The 25,384-nt window shown below is 43.6% G+C and overlaps 1 protein-coding gene across 5 annotated transcripts in view; it reads right to left on the bottom strand.

Annotated features, from left to right (window-relative positions):
- The window catches only part of PRKG1 (protein kinase cGMP-dependent 1), a 698,816-nt gene that overhangs the window by 601,482 nt on the left and 71,950 nt on the right, over window positions 1-25,384 (bottom strand). For all 5 annotated transcript variants that reach the window (XM_081189597.1, XM_081189598.1, XM_081189595.1 and 2 more), the window contains one exon: window positions 4,772-5,179. In XM_081189597.1, the coding sequence (XP_081045723.1) occupies window positions 4,772-5,037 (266 nt within the window). In that variant the 5' untranslated portion in view covers window positions 5,038-5,179. The remainder of the gene's footprint in view (window positions 1-4,771; window positions 5,180-25,384) is intronic.

Here is a 25,384-nt window from a genome sequence, read left to right as displayed (position 1 = left end):
TTGCACTCACCCTGGGAGTGTGTTCAGGCATCATCAGAGAGTCCTAGCGAGAGCAGAGAGAATGGTGGTCTAAGAGCAAGCGGAGGTGACCTGAAGCGTGGCCCCAAAATGCAAGACAGCTTCCTCCTAAACTGGTTGGAGAGCTAAAAAGCAGAGATAGTCTTCCTGACTTTACACCTTTTTGCGTTTGTGCATGGTTCCTGGGAACCAAACTCTCGAGTAAATTGTGGGCTTACTGTTCATCTTGATTTTTAATTGTATTTTTATTTCTTCTTCTTTTTTTTAAAGAATTATTTATTATAGACGTATTATATTGCCTTAGAGTTTGAATACTATGGAATTAAAATTGCTTCAACAGGCAGACAAATCATTAAGTGGTCTGCCAAGACCCTCAGCAACTTTCCAGTGGTCCATGGGAGGGGGCAGTTTGGGACCCACTGCTATACATATCTACTCAGAAGTAAATTATATTGAGTTCCAAGGGGCTTAATCCCAGGTAGTAAAGGTAAAGGTACCCCTGCCCGTACGGACCAGTCGTGTCCGACTCTAGGGTTGTGCGCCCATCTCACTTAAGAGGCTGGGGGCCAGCACTGTCCGCAGACACTTCCGGGTCACGTGGCCAGCGTGACAAGCTGACTAAATTAATCCCAGGTAAGTGTGTATTAATTTAGTTTAATTAATTAGTTTTAATTTAAATACTTTAAAGTAAAGCATATAAAACCATAGTACAATATAATAACACAGATATAACTTTTTTAAAAACCCTAAAAACCTTTAGAGCCAACATTTTGTATCTTTTAGGGGTGGGGGTAGAGCGAAAACTGCCTGTGGTATTGTTACTAAAAAGACATTCTGTTCCTTTAAACGTTCTTGTGCATCTCTCCCACCCTCAATTCCAACCATTACTATCTCCATAGATTATACTTGTCATAACTCCCTGTTACAGTGAGTCAGTGTGCTGAAAATAAACTTCATGGCTTGTATTCTATTCGAAAGCAGAAGCCCAAACATTGAGGGGGGGGCCGCGGCGAGAATTTACCCTCTGTCCTAGTGTAAACCACAAAGAAGAGGAAGTTGGGACTTAATAATTGCAGTGAATGTTGGAAGAAAAATGTGTGCTCTTGACATCTGATGGAAGAGATAAATCTGTCTCTGTGAACTGAGACTAACTCTCCATCCCCACAAGTTTCCCAGTTTGGGAAAGAGCGGGGAGGCGTGCAGGAGTGCGACATCCACAGCCTTGCGAAACCTCTTTGAAAGTCTTTTTACCAGTGGGAATATCAGTCTCATGGAACCCCTCACTTAAATCCTATATTTACAAGGCCAGTTTAATTTTGACACAAAAGACCTACAGTGCTCTCTTTCAAGTGAAGCTGTGGCTTCAGAAGCAGGACTTTCAAAATTCATAAAATAACCCCAGTCATTAATGCAGCCTTATTTTTAAAAGGTGACTGCAGCAAAGGGACCAGTGCATCCATTTTTTAAAAAAATTAAAAAGCCTCTAAGCGAACTGGGTGTATTAAAGATGATGACAGCCTTCCCCAATCCTACCCCGACCTCCCAAACTCCAGGCGTTTTGAAAGATGAGACACCCAAAAACAGAAATAAACTAAGGAACTACACCAAACCCACACACTCACACACATTCAAGCCACAGTTGACACTGTGAGGAAGCCAATTTTTAATCACACCCTTCTGGCTTTTTTGTATGGGATGTGTCTAACACAGTTTTACAGAGACCACTTGGACCGCTGTGTAATTTTGTCACTCCAGCAACTTCTTTCTCAACAGAAACAAATCTTTACTGTTCCTCATTCAGACAACCTCATCTTCTCCCCCCCCCCCTCCTAGATTTAGGAGCAGTAAGAATTATTTCACATTTGCTGATTCCCCGTTCTAGACAACTTATTATAAGGTTTAGGCTACCTGGGAGCAAGTTCCCTTGAATTCAGTAGAACATTTTTCCAAGCATGGTTAGGCCTGCAGCCAACGTACAGATGTCACAAGAGTCAGTAGTGTTTATGTAATTGGCTAAAAACATTCTCATATATTTAAAAAAAGATCCCCTCAAGTAACCAAGCAGTGTTTATAAATAAAACATGCAATTTATATTCCTTTATTATTATAGAATTAACTTTATGTATTACTTTTATCTATTATTATTATTATTATTATTATTATTATTATTATTATTATTATTACGTCTGTATTACTTGAATGGGGGACACAGGTGGCGCTGTGGTGTAAACCACTGAGCCTCTTAGGCTTGCTGATCGGAAGATCAGCAGTTCAAATCCCTGCAACCGGGTGAGCTCCCGTTGCTCGGTCCCTGCTCCTGCCCACCTAGCAGTTTGAAAGCACATCAAAGTGTGAGTAGATAAATAGGTACTGCTCCGGTGGGAAGGTAAACGGTGTTTCTGTGCACTGCTCTGGTTTCACCAGAAACGGCATAGTTGTGCTGGCCACCGCAGCCCCAGAGTCATCTGCAACTGGACTTAACTGTCAGGGGTCCTTTACCTTTACCTTTTTATTACTTGAATGAAGATAAAGCACTATCACAGAAGAGGCATTTTCCACACACACAGGAAGGACTGCTTCTTCTAGCAGATAGTGCCTGCTGCAGTGCGTGTAAATCACCTAAAAAAATTGTTTATAGGTCCCCCCCCCTTTTAGAGCTATTGTTTTGTTCAAGGGCAAATAAATTAAAACTCATGATTCATTAACTACTTTTTTTTAAAAAAAATCCTTATTAATGACACTTTTTCTTATTGTTCATTGTTTTTATAGTGTCAACAAGATACATTGTACTGTAGACCCATATAAGTGGTTAGGTCCCCTGCACCGAGAAGCTTACAGTTAAACGTAAATTAAAGTGAATGAAGATGCAGGAAGGTTTTAAATCTGTCTTCATCCATGCAAAAGGAGAAAACGAACCATGCCCATTCTGAGCGGATAAGTTTATTGTAGCACTATAAAGAAGGAATCTTTTACGTTTCCTATTGTAGTTGGAAGGTAATTGTGCTTCCCAGATCCCAAGACTTGGAACAGTGGCCACTCCAATGACCTCTCCTGGTCACCTTCATTGCTCTGGGAGCCTACCTCAGGTTAACATTTCTACACAAGAAACAATGCAAAAGGGTCTCAGAGAGATTTGAGGGCCAGTTTAAAAGAGTCTAGAAATATGGGCACAGCAGTAAAGGTGGCGAGAGAGGAGATTCCAGCTGGACATCAGGAAGAACTTTCTGACAGTGGGAGAGGTAGTGGACTCTCCTTCCTCAAAGGTTTTTAAACAGAGGTTGGATGGCCATCTGTCATGGATGTTTTTGTTGAAATTCCTGTGTTGCCCGGCGTCCCTTCCACCTCTATAACTGATTCTATTACATACAAACTCTGAAATCCTCATCAGCACGAAAACCAAGTCTCTAACTCAAACCGGCCCATCCCTACCAGACAAAACTTTGCCCCCCTCGAGTTCTAAGTTTACACACAAACACACAAACACGTGTCCAGCACGTGCCTGGTACCTCTCCTTTCTCACTAAGATCCTTCTCCTCCCTCCAAGGTATGATCATTCAAAATAGGCAGGAGAGTAACAGATGATGATGAAAGGAAAAGAGTCGGGGTGGGGTGAGAGAGGGAGAAGGAGAGACGCCGTTTAATGGGATATTCAATATCCTGCAACATGCATTTTGAGCTCTGCACTTCCAGCGGCTTAAAAGCTCATAATGCGCTCTGTACTTCCTCTCGCTAATGTCCACAGGGGGTTTAATGCTGGGGCCGATCGATGGGGCTCCTCTGGTGTCACGATCTCTCTCTCTTTTTCTTTACTTTTTCTTTCGCAAAAAGCAGCAGCATAAGCCAGACTGGGAAGGGACGGGCTAGAGGAGCGGGATTATTTTGGAGCGCCGGGAGAGGGGGGAGAAAGGAAGGGGTGAAGGAAAAGGGAGGGATTTGGGCTTCTCTCCACCAGGACCTCCCCTCCAGATTTCTTCCTCTCCCCTCCCCTTTTATTTCCCAAACATCTCTAGATTGCCCACTCTACACCTCCTCAGCCTCCCCCCCCCCCCGCGTTGTGAGAGCAGCCAATTCTAAGGGCAAAGGGAGGAAAGGGCAAGCGGCTTCGACCGTCGCGACTGCGCATGCCCGGCCATCCAGGCATGCTCAACAAAAATAGAAGGGCAGCCCAACTGCCAAATGATGGGGAGCAAAAGAGGCTCTTCATCTCGGTAGGCGATGGGCTTGCAAAGAAGAGAAGCAGAGGAGGGGAGGGGGGCACGGGATGGGTGGGTGAGGACTCTTCCAAAATATCCCCAAGAACTCCTGGAGGAACTTTGCCACGCTTTGAGAGCGCACTATTCAGATGCCCGAGAGGGTTTGCTGTCAGCCCGGGTTTATTTTTTATTTTATTGGACTCTTCTGCACCGCTCCAAGGCAGCACGTGATGGGCAGGGCAAGAAGGCTCCACCGCTTTCTTCACCCTTGGGAAACTTGTCCCCCTAACCTTGGGAAGGGGGGCTGATTGGGGAGGGGGGAGGGAGAGAAGCTGCAGCCCCGCCAAGGAGAAAAGGCAGCAGAGAGCGAGGAGGGGGTTTGCACACACCCCAACTCCGCCCCTCACTTGGCTGTAGCCATCCAGCTTTAAGGAGACTTTGGGGCTGGAGGAGACAAGGGTGTAAGATGTGACACACGTATCTGCACGCGCTCACGTATCCCCCCCCCTCCCCAAACACACACACACACCCTCTCCGTTTTCGTCGTCCACCGTCCCTACCTTTCGGATTTGGTGAATTTGCGAAACGCCTGCCGGAGATCGTGGAAGGAGCGATAGGTCTGGGGCTCGGCGGAGATGCCTTGCGCCCGGGTGGTGCGGGGTCCGATGTGGGTGGTGGGCGCGGGCAGCACGGACTGACACTTGTGCAGCTTCCTCCTCAGCTCCTGGATCTCCTCGTCCTTCTCGGACAAGCGCTTCTCCAGCTCTTTAATCCGCTCATCCTTCAGCAGCAAGAGCTTGGCAAAGTCCCCTTCCAGCTCGCTCATGTTTCGAAAGCCCTCGCTCCGCTGCAACTTTTCCCCCCTTCTTTTTGGTATCCCGTAAGGAAGCGAGCGGGGGAGCGAAGGAGCAGCAGCAGCAAAAGCAGCAGCAGCAGCGACCCAGGCGAGCGCGGAGTGAATGGAGCCTCTAAGTAAGAGAGGGAGAGAGAGGAAAGGGGAAAGAGAGGGAGTGAAGAAGAAGGGGGGGAAAGTCAGTCCAAAGCAGTGGGGAGAGATCTGCTGTCACTAATGGGTGGTGGTGAGCGGCTTTCTTCGATCCACTTACTGCTGAATGGGCTGTAAATGGAGGCAGCAGGATGAGAGAGGGCTGAGATCACTGGATGTTGAGTGCTAATCTGGAAGCGTCCCTCGGGACCGGGTGATTATCTTTCATTGAGAAAGCAATTAGAGCTACCCTCCTGCTGCCGCCGCCGCCGCCGCCCTTCATACCTACCGGATTCACTCGGGGAGGAGGAAGAGGAGAAGGAGGAGGAGGATGGAAAGAAGAGGCATGCGAATAGCCAACAGCAGCCCCACCAAACTCCTAAGCTCTCTCATCAGGACAAGAGCTCTCCCTTCCTCCATCTCTCTCTCTCTCTCTCTCTCTCTCTCTCTCTCACACACACACACACACACACACACCCCACATCTTCTGTGTTAAGTGGTACAGACAACAGAGAGAGGAAGAAAGTTGATGGAGAGAGAGAGATGCAGTCCTTAAAATAGCAACCATTATTACTATGCAGCCTGAAGGGTGACACAGCTCCCTGTAACCAAAGCTTCGGGTCCGGGGTTGTAAAATTAGATGTCCTTCATAAATTATTGATCCCTCCCCTCCCCTCAAAATAACCTCCACAAATTGGTTCCTTCATAATGGTACTTAGCATTTGGCCAGGCGTATGTCAAGGGCTCCAAGCACTCCTGGTGCGTTTTTCTCCTCGAGAATCCTAACAACAGCCTTGTAAAGTGGGTCAGTGTTACTAACTGGCTTGTTATAATTGGGAACCGAAGGCACTGGTGGCTCGCTTAATAGGACACATAGGGGGAATGTGAGGAGGGCTCCAAAAGCTGCGGCCAAGCGCCTCCAAAAAGCTAAGGAGCAGATCATGAAGGAAATTGGCATCTGCACGTTTGTTCTCGGTGTTTGCTATTCAGAGATATACTTTTCTCTGAATATGGAAGTTCGGCTATTACAGCTGATGGGGGGGGGTCATAGACCTATAGCACAGACCTAACAAACCCATCACCGCATCCTGTGGCAACTAATTCCACAAGTTAACTCTGCATAGTTTGAAAAGTAGGCACCTTCTTTTTCTGAACCTTTTCCCAATTAAATTGTTTAGATGACCCCAAGTTCTAATATTAAAAGAGGAGCAGGGAAATCTCTCATTTCATTGATAATTTTACAGTATAAACTTCTGTCACATCTCCCCTTCCCTTCTAAATTAAACAATTCCAAAAGTGTAGCCTTTTCCTGTATGGATAACATTTCTTATCAGCTGGCTTGTTTTTGTTCTTTATCTTTCCAGTACTGCAGTATTCTTTTTTCTTTTTAATGATGGTGTGATCAGAACAGTGCAAGAAAATTCCAAATGTGGCTGGGGCACAGATTAGCATAAGGGCATTGTGACAATGGCAGTTTTCTTTTTGACCTCTTTTCTATAATTCCTGACATAGAATTTGCCTTTTTCTCTGCTGCTACGCACTGAGTTGACATTTTCAGTGACCTATTCACTACTAATCTTTCCTGGGTAGTCGTAGACTAATCAGACCCCATCAATGTGCGTATATAGATTTTTGGTTTTGTTGTGGGTTTTCCTTTTCACCCCAATGTGTATGACTATACACTTACTTATATTAAATCTCATGCACCATTTTGCTGTACCTTCATGCAGTATGGAGAAAGCCTTCCAATATTTATTCACAGACTACCTTGAGTTTCATAATCAAATAAATTTGGCAACTTCGGTGCTCACTCCTGATGCCATTTGTGAATAACCCAGCTGACTTTCCTTGGGCATTAAAACTTGCTAGTTTATTGCTGACCTCTGCTTCCTACCCTTTTGACCACAGAAGGGTCACTTGATGTGAGATTTGAACTGAAGACATGTCAGCTCATGGCCTGCTATTACACCATAGTACTCTTAATAATCTTTTTATTCCTTCCTTACTGGGGCCTCTCAGAATTCCAGGGCAGAGTTCTTTTGCTCCCATTTCGAGTACCCCAAGTGCTGCTTTGGTGAGTGCCTATGCATTTAGAGTATATAATCTTCACAATAACATATATGTGAAGATACTGCTCTCAAATTGTGCAGTGTAACCCTTCCATAATAACAAAAAAATAAGTCCCACTGATTTCAATGGCTAGAGGTTGGTGCTGAAAGGCAGTGTTCTCAAGTACACCTACTGGGTTCAATGGGGCTTTCCTCGAGAAAGTCTGGAAACGATTGCAGCAACAGGCGGAAATCCTAAAAGGGCCATAGCTGCAGGCAAGCCTTGCTTCTTCAGGGATGTTCCAGCTGCACATCTTTCATCTACGTGGGGCTGCCCTTGAAACTGACCCAGAAACTCCAGCGGGTGCAGAATGCCACGGCAAGTCTCCTCACAGGGTCCTCGCCATGGGAGCACATTCATCCGGTGCTTTACCAGCTGCACTGGCTCCTGGTGGAGTACAGGATCAGGTTTAAGGTGCTGGTTTTAACCTTTAAAGCCCTATATCACCCAGAACCCTCATACCTACTGGACCGCCTCTCATGGTATGCCCCATGGAGGACCTTAAGGTCTGCAAATAATAACACCCTGAAGATCCCAGGCCCCAGGGAGATTAGACTGGCCTCGACCAGAGCCAGGGCCTGGTGGAATGCTCTCTCACAAGAGACCAGGGCCCTACAGAATTTGACATCTTTCGCAGGGCCTGCAAGATGGAGCTGTTCCTCCAGGCCTTTGGTCGGGGTTCAGTCTGATTCTTTTCTTTCTGCATAAGAACAAGCATTAAAGAGGTCTCCTAGCCTGCTTTATAAAACCAGTGGTAACAGTTGGCCCTGGAGAATATTAACTACTCTCACTTTTACCCATGGACTGCCTTCTATCCAGATTTTAATGTGCTCTGAACTAATTTTAAGATGTATTTTAATTGATTGTCTGTTCTTATGTTCTTTGTATACTGTGTTAGTTTTATGATGTTAGCCGCGCTGAACCCAGCTCCGGCCAGGGAGGGCGGGGTACAAATAAAAATTGTTGTTGTTGTTGTTGTTTTAAAGGGATAAGCCTCTAGTGTAGCTCCATAGGTTGTTGGACTACAATTTACTTATTCTCTGGCCATTACCCTTGCTAGATGGGAAGTCCCCAAAATATCTAGAGGGCTACAGGTTTCTTACCCCTAACTCTAGTGTTGTTGTCGTTTAGTTGTGTCCGACTCTTCATGACCCCGTGGACCAGAGCACGCCAGGCACTCCTGTCTTCCACTGCCTCCTGCAGTTTCGTCAAATTCATGTTGGTAGTTTCAAGAACATTGTCCAACCATCTCGTCCTCTGTTGTCTCCTTCTCCTTGTGCCCTCAAGCTTTCCCAACATCAGGGTCTTTTCCAGGGAGTCTTCTCTTCTCATGAGGTGGTGAAAGTATTGGAGCCTCAGCTTCACAATCTGTCCTTCCAGTGAGCACTCAGGGCTGATTTCCTTAAGAATGGATAGGTTTGATCTTCTTGCAGTCCAAGGGACTCTCAAGAGTCTCCTCCAGCACCATAATTCAAAAGCATCAATTCTTCGGCGATCAGCCTTCTTTATGGACCAGCTCTCACTTCCATACATCACTACTGGGAAAACCATAGCTTTAACTATACAGATCATTGTTGGCAAGGTGATGGCTCTGCTTTTTAAGATGCTGTCTAGGTTTGCAAAAAGGCCTTGCTGAAAGCTTGAAGCATCTCTGCAGTGGGGTGGGGGGGTCTTGCTGTTGTGGACAGGTGAGTTATTACCACTAAGTGAGGTGTATGAAAACAGTGTGTCACACACTGCTTCAGGGAGGGGCAAATGTAGATTTTGGCAATCTGTCATGGATGCTTTCCTTGAGATTCCTGCATTGCAAAGGATTGGAACTAGATGACCCCCAGGGTCCCTTCCCACTCTACAATTCTACAAAATAACTACAAAATAGTTAGATGCATATCTGGATGGAGAAACCAGTAGCCCTTGAGATGTTGTAGGACTATAACTCCCATTACCTCTGGCCACTAGCCATGCTACTTGGGACTAATGGAAGTTGTAGTTGTAGTGCCACACATTGGCTGCCCATGCCCTAGACATAAGTTCCACTGAAATCTATTTAATTATTTATATTGAATTTATATATTTATATAGTTATATACCACCCTTCATCCGAAGAACAAAGGGCAGTTTGCAATATAAAAATACAAAAATACATAGCATAGTAACAAAAAAAATACTACCCCCTCCCGCCCAACCACCCCAGTTTAAAAGGCTATAGATTGTTTACTTAGCCAAAGGTCTGGGAGAAGAGGAATGTTTTTTCCTGGTGCCTAAAGATATGAAACAAAGAAGCCAGGTGAGCCCCTCTGGGGAGAACATTGCAGGAAAGGTCCATTCTCATGTTGCCACGCTCTGGGCCTCTCATGGAGGAGGCACATGAAGAAGGGACTCAGATGATGATCTCAGGGTCTGGGTAAGTTCATAAGGGGAGAGAAGGTCCTTGAGGTATTGCGGTTACAGTTCAACAGCATCTGGGAGCTAAAGATTGGGGAGATTGTTTAAGTTGTCCTCTTTACTACTCTCCATTGCTGAAGAATTGTGTGGTCCCCATGAGCAGTTTGGCTGGGTTCTGATGTTGAACAGAGCAAGGGAAAGCTTTGCTTTTCTAGCTGCATTTTACAAGCTTATCACAGAGCTCTGGTTGAGGTGGGGCTAGAGCATGCACTGCCCTACTAGGACTACCGACTCACTACCAACAAACACAAGGCAACATACAATTGCCTTGTATACAATCTGTGTATACAACAGTTTGTAACATTTTCATTAAAGTAAAAACATTTTGGGAATATTTATTTTATTTATAATAAAACCATTGTAGCAACCTCACATGCATTACACAAAGTAGCTTACATCAATTAAAATCACAATATAAAAATAAAAATCGGCGCATAACATCCACAGGTGACAGATGCAATTCGCAAAGGGCAGGCAGGTCACATAAAACAAAGTTTGTCACTAGAATCAACCCAGCCTAACAAATTAAACACATGCTAGAATAAAGATGTCTTCATAAGCTGGTGAAAGGCCATCAAAGATTGAACCATTCAGGTACTGAGAAGGCCTTATTTCTTCTCTGTAGATCTTAATGAATGGGCAGGCTGGCATGGGAGGAGGTAATCCCTCAGGTATCCTTGACCCAAGTCATTTAGTGCTTTAAAAGGCAAGCACCAACACCCTGAACCTCAAAACAAATTGTTAACCAGTCCAGTTACTGTAGGACAAGTGAAATGTGGTCAAATAAACATCTTGACCGCCACATGATGGACCAACATAATTTCCCGAGGACTCATCAAAGTTAGTTCCATGTAGAACATGTTGCAGTAATTTAGTCTAGATGTAACTAAAGGGCAAGGCACATTTAATTAGGGTCAAATCAGACCTCTTTAGGAAAAGGCACTGCTGGTTCATCAGCTAAGCTAGCCAAAGGCACTCCTAGCAGCTGCCACCACCTGGGCATCCAGGTTCAAGGATGAATCTAGGAACATCCACAAACTGAATACCCAATTCTTCAACCTGCAAACTCAATACCTGATTCCTCCTCCCCCCCCAAAAAAAAACCCCACTTTGAAGTTCTATTCTGGAGTCTATCTTCTTCCTGATGAGGAACAGCTCTCTCATCTGGATTAAGCTTCAGTTGATTAGCCCTCAACTCCAGCCTATTGCTATCAGCAGGCAGCAATTCAGAACATCAACAACTTGGTATTAGATGGAAAGGAGAAATGAAACTCTGTGCTATCTGCATGTTGATTACAACACACTCTAAACATCCAGACAACCCCGTTCAGTCATATGTAGATATTGAACAACCTACCAAAGAAGACAGTGATGCCATACACAAATGACCAAGGCGTTTAATTGGTCCTCCAGCATCACTTTCTGACACTCAATGAAGAGCCAGAACCATAGCACAGTACCTCCTAGGGCAGGAGTTGTGGGGGACTTGTGGCCCTCCAGATTTGTTGGACTACAACTCTCGTAAGCCCCAGCCAGCATGGCTGATGGTCAGAGCTGGTGGAAGTTGGAGCCTAACAACACTTGGAGGGCCATGGGTTCCCCAGCCCTGTCCTGGGTGCATTCCCTTCAAACTGTCTGGAAGTGTACAATGGTCAACAGCATCAAACATTCCTAAAAGGTCCAGCAGAACCAAATGACATGTAAATTCCTGGTTAAGAAAAAAAGGGGGGGGTCAAAAAATATCATTTTTGTGCCACCCAAAATAATAGCACCCTAAGAAATGTGGCAGCCCCACCTAATGAGAAAGGATGGCTACCATCCTGTATCTATGGTTGTGAGCCATCACTGTAATTGAATGCCTACTGTCCTCACTACCTGCAAGTAAGATAATGTAACACATGAAAGGTAAGACCTAGGCCGCAAAAGGTAGAGGTAAAGGACCCCTGGATGGTTAAGTCCAGTTGACTTCAACTATGGGGTGCGGCACTCATCTTGCTTTTCAGGCCAACGGAGCTGGTGTTCGTCTGCAGACAGCTTTTCCGGGCCACGTGGCCAGCATGACTAAACTGCTTCTGGTGCAACGAGACACCGTGATGAGTGCCACAGCGCAAGGAAACACCATTTACCTTCCTGACGCAGCAGTACCTATTTATCTACTCGTCCTGGTATGCTTTCGAACTGCTAGGTTGGCAGGAGCTGGGACAAAGCAATGGTAGCTCACCCTGTTGTGCGGATTTGAACTGACCTTATGATCAGCAAGCTCAAGAGGCTCAATGAATTAGACCACAGTGCCACCTGCGTCCCTAGGCTGTAATGCTATACACACTTACCTGGGAGTAAGCTTCATTTAACTCAGTGGGGCCTCCTTCTGAATAGTAGAACTTTGCACGTAGGGTAGTGTTTATCATTCATGGATTTGCTCCTGAGCATATGAATAGCTTCCACTGAAAGATAGTGTGACTGAGGTGATGCTAAAGCAGCCCGGTGACTTTCAACTGTTTTAGACTACAACTCCCATCATGCTGACTGGGCTTATTGGAGTTGTAGTCTGAAGCATTTGGAGGGCACTGGCTTGGGAGAAAGCTGTGCTTGATTATATAAACTTTTGGGTTTCTGATAGCTACACCAGAAATGGAAGTCATCACTTATTGTTTGCAGCCTCCAAACCCTGAATTGTGTGTGAACGTATCTTTGGTAAAGATATTGGTTGTAAACCGAACTTTGGAAACATACAACTGTGACTTTTTCTTCACTGCTATATAATAAAAAACAATACAGCTAGGATATGACCATTCTGAGTTTTGTGTGTGAAGATTTCCCCATTATCTTTCTTTCTCTTTATCAACACATCCACAGCATCAAATAAACAATGCCCACAGGCATTCAGTTATATGTGAGTTTTCCTTGTAAATTCGTTAGGCTTTAAAATCCCTGCTCATGCTGCCACTGCCGCCTTGTGAGAAGTAGCCTTATGGTGCTATTTGCAAAGTAGTCTTAAATGTTTCCACATTAAAAAAAGAAAATTAAATACAACTCTCTCTATTGTTCCAAAAAGGAGAGAGACAGCTCTAAATAGCACCAACATGATATATCAGAGACATAATTAGCAAGCCTTGCTTGATATTTTTTTAAAAAAACAGTAACCTGAAAATGTCACTTCTTGAAGAAACTATCATGATGTAATTAAGTGGAAAGTTAGATAGTTTTAAAATGAAACCAATTAGGTTTCAACAGCAAATTATAAAGACATATTAGAACACCTTGTATCCCAATTTACAGCCAGCATGATGCTTGAATCTTATTCCATGCAGTTGTAATTATACTATTTCCTATCAGTCACGTACATAATCTATTTTTCATAAGCCCCACAGTTTCAGCACATTGCCACTCTCCCACATTTAGCACCCCTAGAGAACCACTCCTGCCAATGTTACTGGAATTATTTGGGGAGACAATTTACAGGCAGCTTATAAGTGGTGTTGGCTTCTGCTTTGGAGAAGAGTTTCAAAAATAAAGCCCATTTAAGTCATTGGTCACCTTGAAGTTGACTGCCCAGATACAGTGGAAGCAAGTTGGATGTGGCAATGGAGGTTGTGCATAACTTCCTCCCAGCTGGATTGGACCCAGATGCTTAAAGGATTGCTATCAAGTGTGTCAGACCCTGCACCAGGCCACCCAATCTGCTCCCTCCTAAATCTGTTCTAGGTTCTCTCCAACCCTCTGGAACAGATTTGGGGAGGGTGTGGGGTGTATGTGGGGAAAAGAGAAGGGGGGGGAGTTCCATTGCCAAGCAGATATCCTTGCATGGATGGAACACATTACTTGAATAGTGCCCTGCCTGTTACATTTTCTTAGTGCAAATCTCCCCTCCTAAAATATAAACTTCCTGTTACAAGCAATTACCAATCCAGTGGGGTTAAAGCACCACACTTTCTCTTGAAAGAGCTAGATTCAAATCCACACTTGGTAATGAAGCTTCTTTGATGACCTTGGGTCAATTGCTTTCTCTCAACAAAGGGTGGGAGAGAAATTTGATTCAGTTCACATTTAAAGCCAAATTTCCAAAACAGCATGAGAACTAAAACATAGCTTAAAAATTCACTTATCTGAATTTTGGGTGCAGTTTTTCATCCTATTTTGAAAGATGCATGTATCGGGGGAAATGGGCATAAAGGTGAATATACCAGTAAAAATAACATACAAAATGTAAATTGCTTGCAAAAAAGGGTACATTATTCAATAGTATGCTTTTATTAGGTGAAATTTACTTTGAAATGTTGAAGGATTTTATTAGAATTCTTTTTTTAAAGCAAATTGCTGCAGAAACCTGGAAGACTGAATTTAAGATTATAAAAGTGAGAAACTAAGGTGAATCAAAACTTTAAAATCTTGGAAGCCGCCCAGAGTGACTGGGGAAACCCAGCCAGATGGGCGGGGTATAAATAATAATAAAAAATTATTACAGTGGTGCCCCGCAAGACGAATGCCTCGCAAGACGGAAAACCCGCTAGACGAAAGGGTTTTCCGTTTTGGAGGTGCTTCGCAAAACGAATTTCCTATGGGCTTGCTTCACAAGACGAAAATGTCTTGCGAGTTCCTGCGGGGGTTTTTTTCCTCCCCCCCCCTTTTTCCCAAGCCGCTAAGCCGCTTATCAGCTGATCCTAAGCCGCTAAGCCGCTTATCAGCTGATCCTAAGCCGCTAAGCCGCTTATCAGCTGATCCGCTAAGCCGCTAAACCGCTTATCAGCTGATCCGCTAAGCCCGCTAAGCCACTAATAGCGCTAATCCGCTAAGCCGCTAATGGGCTTGCTTCGCAAGACAAAAAAACCGCAAGACGAAGAGACTCGCGGAACGGATTCTTTTCGTCTTGCAAGGCACCACTGTATTATTATTTCCATCAGTACTCTCAACCTAACTGACTTTGAGGGATTTGTGGGAAGGATAAAAAGGATAGATAGATAGATAGATAGATAGATAGATAGATAGATAGATAGATAGACAGACAGACAGACAGACAGACAGACAGACAGACAGACAGACAGAGGAAAGGTGAGGTGTAAATAAATAGATAAAAGTTAGATGAAATGGTGGCAGGCAGAAAACAGTTTTACTGAAAACAGATATTCTACAGCTGTTCCTGTCAAATGTTTCAAATGGTGCCTTACACAGATGTGTGGCTGTTGGTAGAAACTGGCACGTCAAGCTCAATGAGAATGGATGAGAGGGAAGGCTCTTTAGGGAGTGTTCTTATCCGAAAAGGAAAATGGAATTCCATCCAGTCAGTGCTTCTGCAAATGCATACCATACTTGAACAATTCTCATGGGTCGTAGGGAAGGGAGTTAGCTATGGGGGGTGGGGAAGGGGAGCCATGATGAAACACAACACTTTTGTGCAAAGCTAAGGCAGACATGACTTTTTATGGAATATTTTGATGGAATACTTGGGTCATTAACAAAAATGAAAAATGATTCTAAAATAGAAATTACGTTACATAAACTTTGATAGGTAGAAGGATGTTACCAATAGCTCTATGGCCCTATCCACACATTACACAAAGGCATGGCATTGTCGGAAGCAGGCCTGTGCTTTTTAGTGCCACCCCTGACAAGCAACCATCTGATGAGCTTATTTGTCTGTAGAGAAATCTATATGCAGGTGGTCTTGCTCACCTGTAAAGACTTCAAGCAGTCAGGACCCCCAGCTGTGCAGAAGAAAGGCACAACTCTTTTGAGGAAGGTGGTGCAGTTTCAGAGGTAGAGCTAAAAGCATGGCCTCTCTCCAAAGTAAACATGGCCATGCCTTACGTTTGAGTAATGTGTGAAAAGGGCTTATGTTTCACAACACTAATGTGGGGAGAATTGAAAAAGGGATGCCCAATACTCCCCCTGAAATTCCCCCTAGGAAGTTTTGAATCCCGCCCACCACCCTTGCCAGGCTCCACAATGCAGTGGAGAACTGGCACACAGTGTAGAATTTAAACCATTTGTATCCCTTGCTTGATTTTATTCTGCAAGCATTTACCCTGTGCTTAAACTCTTAAGAAAATGTGCATTTGGCAACACACATGTGCTGACTCTGCATGTAGTTCCATCCTTTTGCAGGGAGAAGGAGGGTGGGAGCTCTGAGTAACTTGAGAAGGGCTGCTCTCAGGCAATTGCCAAAAACATAGCAGAGAGGAGGGAGGAGGCTTATTTAAAGAAAGTTCAAGTTGCTATTTAAGGAATCCTTATTTTTTTAAAAAAATCTTCTCATGGGAAAAAAAAGAATCAGTTCTAAAATGATGAGATGGAAGCCTTTCTCACTATTTTAGATTAGCCTACCTAATGACAGAAAATAGTTTCTTCATAAGCTTCTTCATAAGTTTCTGGCCTGGTCAGACTTAAATATATTTAAACTGATTTCTGAAAACACAAAATTATTGGACACAAATCAGGGGAAATGAAGCGTTACTCAAGTCCTGTTGATTTCATCTGAAGAATTAAGCTCCCTCCTGTTTATGGAAGCATGGAGTGGGGAAGTTTCCCAAGTGATAGCAGCCCTAAAAGGGAAATAAATGTTATATTGCATGTTACTTGTAAGTAACAGAAGGCTTGGTTAGGTCTTTTTTCTTTTAAAAAACAAACTAACTAAAAAAACAAATAAAAGGAAAACAGCGCCCTCTCGTGTCTGAAAGCACCTTGTTTGAGCACTGAAGGATGTGGAAAGAAATATGACCATGGTCCCAGAATACAAAACTAAAATGATACTTGGTGAAAGGTATTTGACGTTGTAGCAGTCTAAACTGGTTCCCTGGCTGGGCTGTTTTTAGCTTTCTAAGCCTGCCTGCTGTTTTAAAGGATATTTGAAGAACAAGCAATGATTTTAAGTGATGCACTGCATTGGGCAGGGGGCGGGGACTGTATTACTATTATTACTTATTATTATTTCATTACATATGACCCATTGCCTGTTACAGTTACAGATTGCTACAGAGTTACAGTCCCCTGCCCCAAGAAGCTTACAATCTAATTTTCAGTGCAGGTGAAGGCCAAAAATAGAGGGGAGAAAAAATAATGTGGAAGAACAACTGTGCCTTTTCTTTCACTGGTACTTAAGTTTGCGTAGGGTTTTATGTCAAATTAGGAAAGATGGGTTTAGAGAAGTTATTTGACAGTAAAGAGATGTGATAGGATGGGAAGCCTGATGGGACTCCCAGCTCTCATCAACCCCAGCCAGTATGGTCAGTGATAATGATCTTGATAACTGCAGATGGAATCAAGCTATAATCCTAATGCGTTAATGAAATCCTGTGTGTTTGCAGTTGCTACGTTTAACGTCCTGGCCAGGCCTGTGTCCTGGCCCACAAGTCAATGTGCTGCAGTTTGAATGTGTTGCGGTCAGGGTGTACAAAAGGTCTTTGTGACTGATGGACTTGGACTAAAAGTCAATAGCCTTTGGACTTGGTTATTACAAGTACATAAATGAAATGAGGATAAAGGGCTTCATGTGGTGGTAGAGAGGTGTGCCCACCACTCTCTGATACCACAAAGATGTCAGTTATGAACTTGCCAGTGCCCAGCTGTGCACAGGGGCGAATTATGGCTAACCAACACCCAGGGCAGGGCAAACCGCCGGTTGCGCATGCATTGTACCACTACGTACAACGCATGCATTGCTATGTAAGGCGCATGTGCGGTATCGCTACGTACAGCGTATGTGTGTGACACCGTGCATGTGTTGTATGTAGTGGTTTGCCGCCGGTGCTGCCCGAGTGCTGTACGGATGGTGGTGGGATCCTCCACATGCGGCTGTGGCGGCGTGATGGCTGCTCGCGCCGCCGCGTCCAGGGGTGGCGGGGCAAACACCCCATGGGATGCCTTCTTGTCACCCCTCCAGACATGGCACCCGGGGCGGACCACCACCCCACCACCCTCCCTTGCAACGCCACTGGCTGTGCAGAGATATGTGCATGGTTCTTTCCATGCTGGCTGGAAGGGGGTGCAGGGATACCTCTTTCTCTGCTCTCCCAGGAACTATGGGAACTTACTGGATTTTTTAATATTTTTTTTATTTTGGAGAACATGCAACCTTCGTTTTGAGCATGGAATGCTCTTTTGATTCTGTGATTTTGTATTCTTTGTATTTTGTTGTAACTTTATAAACACCTCTAAGTAATTTATATCACAATGATGGTATCATTAAAAAAAATAATGATGGCCCTGGCCAGGTCATAGCTCTCTTGACAGATGATTTGGTCTGGAGCCACAGTGTGGAACTCAAGGATGAGATTGTCCACCAGTTGAGTGATAGGAACTGGACTTGAACAACATCTGATGGACCACAGGCTCCCCATCCCTGTCATAGGCAGTCTGCCATTTCCCTGACCTAAAACAACTTCCGGGGTGTCCTGGTTTTTACTTTTTGAAATATGCAACCCTACGATATTGCAGAAGAGAGAGAGAAAGGGCCAAGAACTCCTCTGCAGCACGGCTGCTCCTAGGTCAAAATGAAACCAGACTGCTGATTTAACCTACACTTGTCTATCTTGGCTCTTCCTTCCAGGTAAGCAAGTTTAGGACTACAGCCATATATTGTTTTAAGATTTAGGTAGAAATGCTGCATCATGCTAGGTCTTAATGGGATTTAATTTCTCTTTTTTCCTGTGCTGTACAAAAATAGGTTTTGAACACCTTGCAGGAATTTTTTGCAGAAGTTTCTCAATGCTGAAATTTAACACCTCCTGCCGTTAGCATAAATGATTTGCCATTTGCCAACACATCTCGCTGGCATCGGCCTGATAAGCTGCCAGACACATCTCCTGGTTAAAATAAATAAATTGATACCACAGTATGCCGACTATTTCCTCCACCGCCCCCTACTTCAAAGCAGGTTTCTGGTAGTTTATAATTCTGTCAGTGGTTTTAATATAAAAAAATGAGGGGGCGGGGGAATATTCTGGGGGTGAACCCACTCGGGCCTGAGGCCTTGTTAATTTTCAGGATCATTCACTGTTATCTCACATGCCAACCTGTGTCATATTTAAATGGTGTGGCTGGTACAGAAGGCATTTGCCAGCTACCGAATTCATTTCTGCCTCTCCTGAAAATCAGCATACGTTTGGCCTAGTTTGGTAGAAACACTAGAAGACCAGTTGTTATTTTAGGACCTACATGGCATAATATTTCATTCCTAATTGCCCCTCAGACAGTGATCTTGTATATTCTAAGTAGTACATGAATGCCATGACAATTTTACTTTTCGTACTTGGTATTTTATGTTCAGTTCTAATCTTAATAGGTCAAGTTAACCATGGTGTAGAGATTGAGCACATTATTTTTTAGAAATTTGAAGGATATTAAATTCTATTTATTAAAACTGAAAGCAGATTAAAAAAGGCGAGTTATTTAAAACCACCTGATGCATTAAGTCAGAAAAGGTCATGCTCTTAATCCTGGAATAGTCCTGTGTTTGTGGTTTCGGGGAGATTGTTTGCTGGAATATTCCCAGAGGCCTTCATGTGGGGAACTTCCATTCCTTTGCTCTGAGGTGACTTTTAATGGAAGAAATGAATAAATGTCCAAGCTAAAGTGAACCACAGTATTATTGCGAGCTACAGTTTGAGAATACCATTCCTCTCTCTTAACCCTTCAAACATTACTCAGACTCACCCTTGCACAACTCCTGCCACACCAAGCCCAACCCAGGCCATCAGTCATGTATCATGTTTATTGTGCATTCATCATGGTTAGTACTCAGGATGCTGTCAGGGCAGTTATACGCGATCATGCTTTCAATACCATTTGTGCTTGCAAAAGTTTTAGAATGGTTGTACTGCTTCAGCTGCAACTGGTGTGTGCCCCACAGTTTCTTGCTAAGATCCTGTAGCTTTCTATACTACAGGTGTTCTGTTTGTTGGGGGGGGGTTACTCCCAGTTTTAATGTGCTTTATAGCACAAGAGTTCCTTGACAATACACTGAAATATATCCATTTGCTTGTAGCATAGCTACTCGCACATACTTCTTAAAAGTTTCAAATAGAGGCATTCCCACGAGGGCCTTGTGTGTGCATGTGGAAATGAGTGATGGTTTAGCACAGCAATCGCAGCCTGACCACAAAAACTTCAAAAGTGTAAAAAATGAAAGTACAGCGGTACCTCGGGTTACGTACTTAATCCGTTCCGGAGGTCCGTTCTTACACCAAAGCACTCTTAAACGGAGGCGCACACTTTCTCTAATGAGGCCTCCCGCCGCTGGTGTTTGGCTTCCGTTCGTCTTCCAGGGCAAAGTGCACTAACTGGAACACCTACTTCCAGTTTTGCGGAGGTCGTTGTCCGCAGCATTCATTAACAGGACTGTTCTTAGACCGAGGTACCACTGTATGGTGGCGTGGCATCATAGGGCAATTAGCAGGAAGGGGAGATGTGAGGATTCATTTATTTATTTCATAAAATGTATACACCACTTGATTGTAAAAAACAAACTTTCAAGTGGTTTAACAAAGGATAGTGGGAACATAGACAATGGAATGGGCAAAGTTAAATTCTGGGTGAAATAAAGCAGGGACCTTGGGAAAGCAGCATAGAACACCTAATAACGCAGGATAACATGGGGCCAGTCCAGGTTAAATCCCCTTCAAATGTGCTGTTGGCAACAGGTTCCTGCAGACACCTGTAATGAAACCTGGATGGGCCCAAAGTTATGGTTTTGTTCTCTCCCCTCACCCACCAAAGAATGAAAAAGCAGGGATTGTCATGCATCTAGCAGACTACAGTGCATGGCTCGTGGGGTGTCCCAGTTCCAATGAGGCCCTGCTACACCCCTCCAATGTTCTTTCTCAAACGGCGGCAATTGAAGCTATTCCCAAGGCATGGAAGTTTTGAAAAAGAGTTGCACTGTAATTGTGCATGTATGAAGAATTAATTTTCTGGTTCAAGTACACCACAGATACACGTGCAACATGTTCACTCAGAAGTAGGGGCCACTAAGTTTAATTGAGCTTACTTCCAAATAAGCAGGCAAAGATTTTCCATTGTACGGCACCAGACGTTGATGCAAAGTCAGTGCAAACATATTCCATTGCATTGATTTCTCTATGGAATCCACTCCACAGGCCAACTCCCTGATGAGTATTCAGCAAGCGCCAGAGACACCCAAACCCACAATGCTTTAAAGCACCTCATTCCCCCAAATGAAGCTTTCATTTGATCCTTCATCTCCCGACCTGTCTGGGTTTACCTGCTTTTGGGACATGCAATGAGATCCTGCTCCATCCTTAGCCCTGTGCATCCAGTTATGTGCTGTTTCAACCTTCCTGGCAGCCCAGCATGAACACTGAGAACATCACGTCCCTTTTGTTGGCTGTGCAATGCACAAAAGACTCAAGGGGCAGCCTATCTCCCTTTGTATTGAATCCTTTGAAGTTTGATGCACTATAAGAGAGACTTGCTCTGTATCTGATCTTCCTAAGAGTCCAGTGTGCTGCACAGCTAAAAAAAGGCAACATAGCAGAACCAGAGGGTCCTTCACAGATTTATGAAGCAGCCTCTGACCTGGCCCTGATTTCCTCCTTAATCACAAAAATTAGCCACTGATTTTTTCAAAGAATCTAACCCCTGGTTATGCTTGGGGTTGGGGTGGGGGGTCATTCTGTGGCTTTTTTATCATCAACTTCACAGGGTTACACAGCCAAGATTGCCAGAACATTGTCTCAACTCCTATTACTACTACTCCCCACCCCTGCAGAAAAGAAACTGCAGATAGTAGATATCAAAGACTCGCCAGCTATTGAACCAGGAAGAGCGGGTGCCTTCATTCCTCACTGAGAACTCCCTCTGACAAAAGGAGATCACTTTACAAGACAGAATCACACAGACATTACTCACACAGTGGCTGCAGTTATCCATTTAGGTATCATTCCAGTAAATCTTTTGTGTGGCTTCTGCAGAATATTCAAGGTACCACTGGGGTGTATTCAGGTGGGGGGGGGAAGACTCCACCAACTTAATGTTACACAGAAAATTTGGTTATCTGCTAGTCCAGGGCAGCATAACCACAACAGAGAAGTTCTTTCCCCATGCTGTTAACGATATATGTTCTGACAGTGAGAGAGACAGCAAGAACCTGCTCGATCTGGCCATCTAGTCCAGCACCCTGTTCTCACTGTGACCGCCCAGATGCCCTCAATCAGGATCTGAGTGCAAGAGCAGTCTCCCCTCCTGCAATTTATAGCAACTGGTATTCAGAAGCTTACAGCCTATGGCAGTGGAGCCAGAGCTTAGCCGTCAAAGCTAGTAGTCATTGATATAGCCTTATCAATGTACATTTTTCTAATCCACCTTTAAAGCTATCCAAGGTGGTGGCCATCCCAGCCTCCTGTGGGAGTGAGGTTCATAGTCTAACTATGTGCTATGTGAAGAAGTACTTTCCATTACCTGCTTTGTTTCATCTGATATATTTTCCCATGCCTGCAACACCCCCAAACTCTCATTCACTGAAGCTGTGATCTGTGCATACGCTACAGATGTCTGAAATCCATACACCTCAGTTTGGCTTACATTTTCCAATCTGAAGCTGGTTTGATAGAAAACATGCCAAACACCAGTATTACTCAAGAAACTACAGAACTCCTATGCAAAAAAAATGTCCCGTCTTCTCATCTTCAAACACAAGTTTGGGGAGTGCACTAGAGCCACAGTAAATGGTAATGTGTACACAGCCCAACTAAGCTGAAATCTGAAACTAACCCAGTGGCATTTACATAACAGAAAGGGACAAAGCTATGATCTGAAAGCTTTTTCCCCTGCAGTACCATTTACCATAAATCAGACCCCAAATTCTGTTGAGAGTCTATTGAGTGATGCACGTGGATGTAGGCTTGAACCAGCCCTTGCATAAAAGTGGGGCAATTCATATTGTTCCTTTCTGAAGTGTGTGGTGAGAGGGCACTCTCCATCTGACCATATGAGGACTCCTTCAAAATTCTATGCTTCTAGCTCTCACATGGAAATACAATACAAAAACACCACACAATACAAAAATAGATCCCTCACAACACTGGACAATAGAGCTCTTTCACAATGCGAGTCTGTGTGTTTTCAGAGCTGTTCTGGATGATTTACAGCTGTTCAGGAGGAGGATGTTTGGGGATGACTTACCCCCCATCCTTCTCATTACAGAAAGTGAAAAATAAAAATTGGGGTGTGTGAGAAGGAGTATAGATAGGCTTTAGCTATAAACTTCACACACACACACACACACACACACACACACATATATATAATTATTATTATTATTATTAAGCCTAAGAACCACAAGTTATGGTCGATGTTAGTATTTGCAATTTTCTTTTCATTTTGAAACTTGGACAATTTGCTTTTCTTTTCTTTTTCGTCTCTGTGCATGTATATAAATAATGCCTAATTTTAAAAATTGGTGCTGCATAGGTAGGCAGCAAAATTCCTGGGCAGCAAGATTTGGCCATATTCAGGTGGCAATTGGGGAATTTGTTGGGAGGGCAGTTTATGGGAGCTGCATCCAATCCATGGGTTGCCTCCATGTGGTTTAAGAGACACTCTGTAATTACCCAGTGTTAGAAACCATGCAGAGTAACCAGGAAACTGTTAAGTGCACCTGCCAGTTAGTTATTATTTTACATTCTGTTTTATGAAGTGATTATGACATTCACAGAAGTGAAGAATAGCATAAAATTCAGAACGTGCTAATTTGCATTTTTTTAGACCTGGCTCACAACTCTGTATGAGGCTTGCAGAACCCTATCTCATTTATTCTATTTCTGTTGTTGCCTGGAAAGCTTAGCTGTGTTCTTCTAATCACCTTGGATGTACTCTGTCTCATTGTTATACTTTCAAAGCCATAAAGACTTTCTCTCCATGCACAACTAGTATAGCCATTTTCCTAGATAAGTCTACTCGTTTTGCCATAGTTCTCAAAGATACTAACCACAAAGGGACCACTTTCAAAGCATCCTGAGGGTGAACGTTAAAAGAGTGCTGTGAAGCCAAACGGGACTTAAAAATAGTTAACATACTTGCTTTCTTACCAATATATCCCACCCTTCTTCCACAGTATGGCCTAAAGTTATGAACATGTGGGTTCTAAGCAGTTGCTCAGGTACTGCCCAGAACCAGACATCTTCACAAACGGGTGTCCTGATCAAAGGAAGGATTCCACTGAACACAGCTGAAATCTTCCTGCAGACCTTGATGTCACTGAGATAGCTCAGCTGGTAGAGCATAGGACTTAATCTCAGGGTCTTGGGTTCAAGCCCCACATTGGGTGAAAGATTCCTGCACTGCATGACCCTCGTGGTCCCTTCCAACTTTACAATTCTATGGGTCTAGGAAGAGGAGGGAGTGGTGTACACTAAGACATTGGGGTGAAGCCAGCACATGCACACTCATGCCCTTTTCCCAGTCATTGCACATTCTTTTGAACACCTGAAAAGTGCTATTGTTTGCTGGATATCAAGTGATAAACACTACATTATTTGATAGGACAGTTCAGAACTTCTGAATTTATTGATCTATAGCATATACTGCTATTCTTATTGATTTCACTAGCTCTTAGAATTATTTTATATGATTGTATTATTATTATTTATCATTTTTTTCTAGCTGAAACTATTACAAAAGAGAAAATAAACAAACAGAATACAAACAAAATAAAGTGCATTGCACAGTTAAAATAATTATTAAAACCAGACATCCTGTCAGATAAGAGTTTGGTCCCCTGAATAATTTAACTTATCATCCCCACAAACTTTTCTGCTTAAGATTGCCACTCTAAAGGCAAAACAGACCACTTTTTCCAAGATGTATGGGAAACCTGTCCCCTAATAAAAAGTTAATCAAATACTCAATTGATCTCCCAAGTGGGAGATTTAAATCTTTGAACAAAGCTGGTCTAAAGTCCTTGTAGATCCGAGAGCTGTTCAACGAACCTATTCCCCTTGGGAACTGTGGTTTGTTAAGGGTGCCGAGAATGGCAACTCTGTGAAGAGTAAATTACATTTCCCAGAATTCTGTGGGAGAGGTTATGTGCTTTAAATGCACTTAAAATGTATAGTATGTATGGCTTCTTCTTTGGCAATAGTATGTATGTAGCCATAATTAAAGTGTTATTGGGCTGAATGTGTGAAAGCTACTCATTACTGATGACCAACATGACTGATAATAAAAGTCATTTCATTTTTGGACCCCTGGAACATAGACTATGGAATGACTGTAGATGGTTTCCCTACTCAGTATACTGAACCCAAACTTATTGCAAACTATTAGGCCGCCATGTGAGTTTAGGTCAGAGAGGTGAGATTTAAATTGGGGCACTTCCTTGTTTGGACCTCAGCCTTTGAGCCATTACACTTCTCCAGCTCTGAGACAGTTTTTTGCATTTAAAAGACCTCTGCATGGGCTCTGCTAATCACTGTATTCAAATGACAGATGCAGCAGATGTGTTGTACGATTTCCCAGTCCAGTGAGAACACCTGGATTTTTAAAAAAGGAATGGAATTTGTTACAGTTTAAAACAATGTGGGGAAAAGTCAAATCTCTCATCAAGATATCCTAATAAGGCAGTGAGCTGCATAACTGTTACTACACATGGAGGCACAAACACGCGTCTCCCCAAACAGATTAT

Source organism: Podarcis bocagei (assembly GCF_964188305.1).
Source record: "Podarcis bocagei genome assembly, chromosome: 4".
Lineage (NCBI taxonomy): Eukaryota > Metazoa > Chordata > Lepidosauria > Squamata > Lacertidae > Podarcis > Podarcis bocagei.
This window is presented reverse-complemented; position numbering and strand designations above follow the sequence as displayed.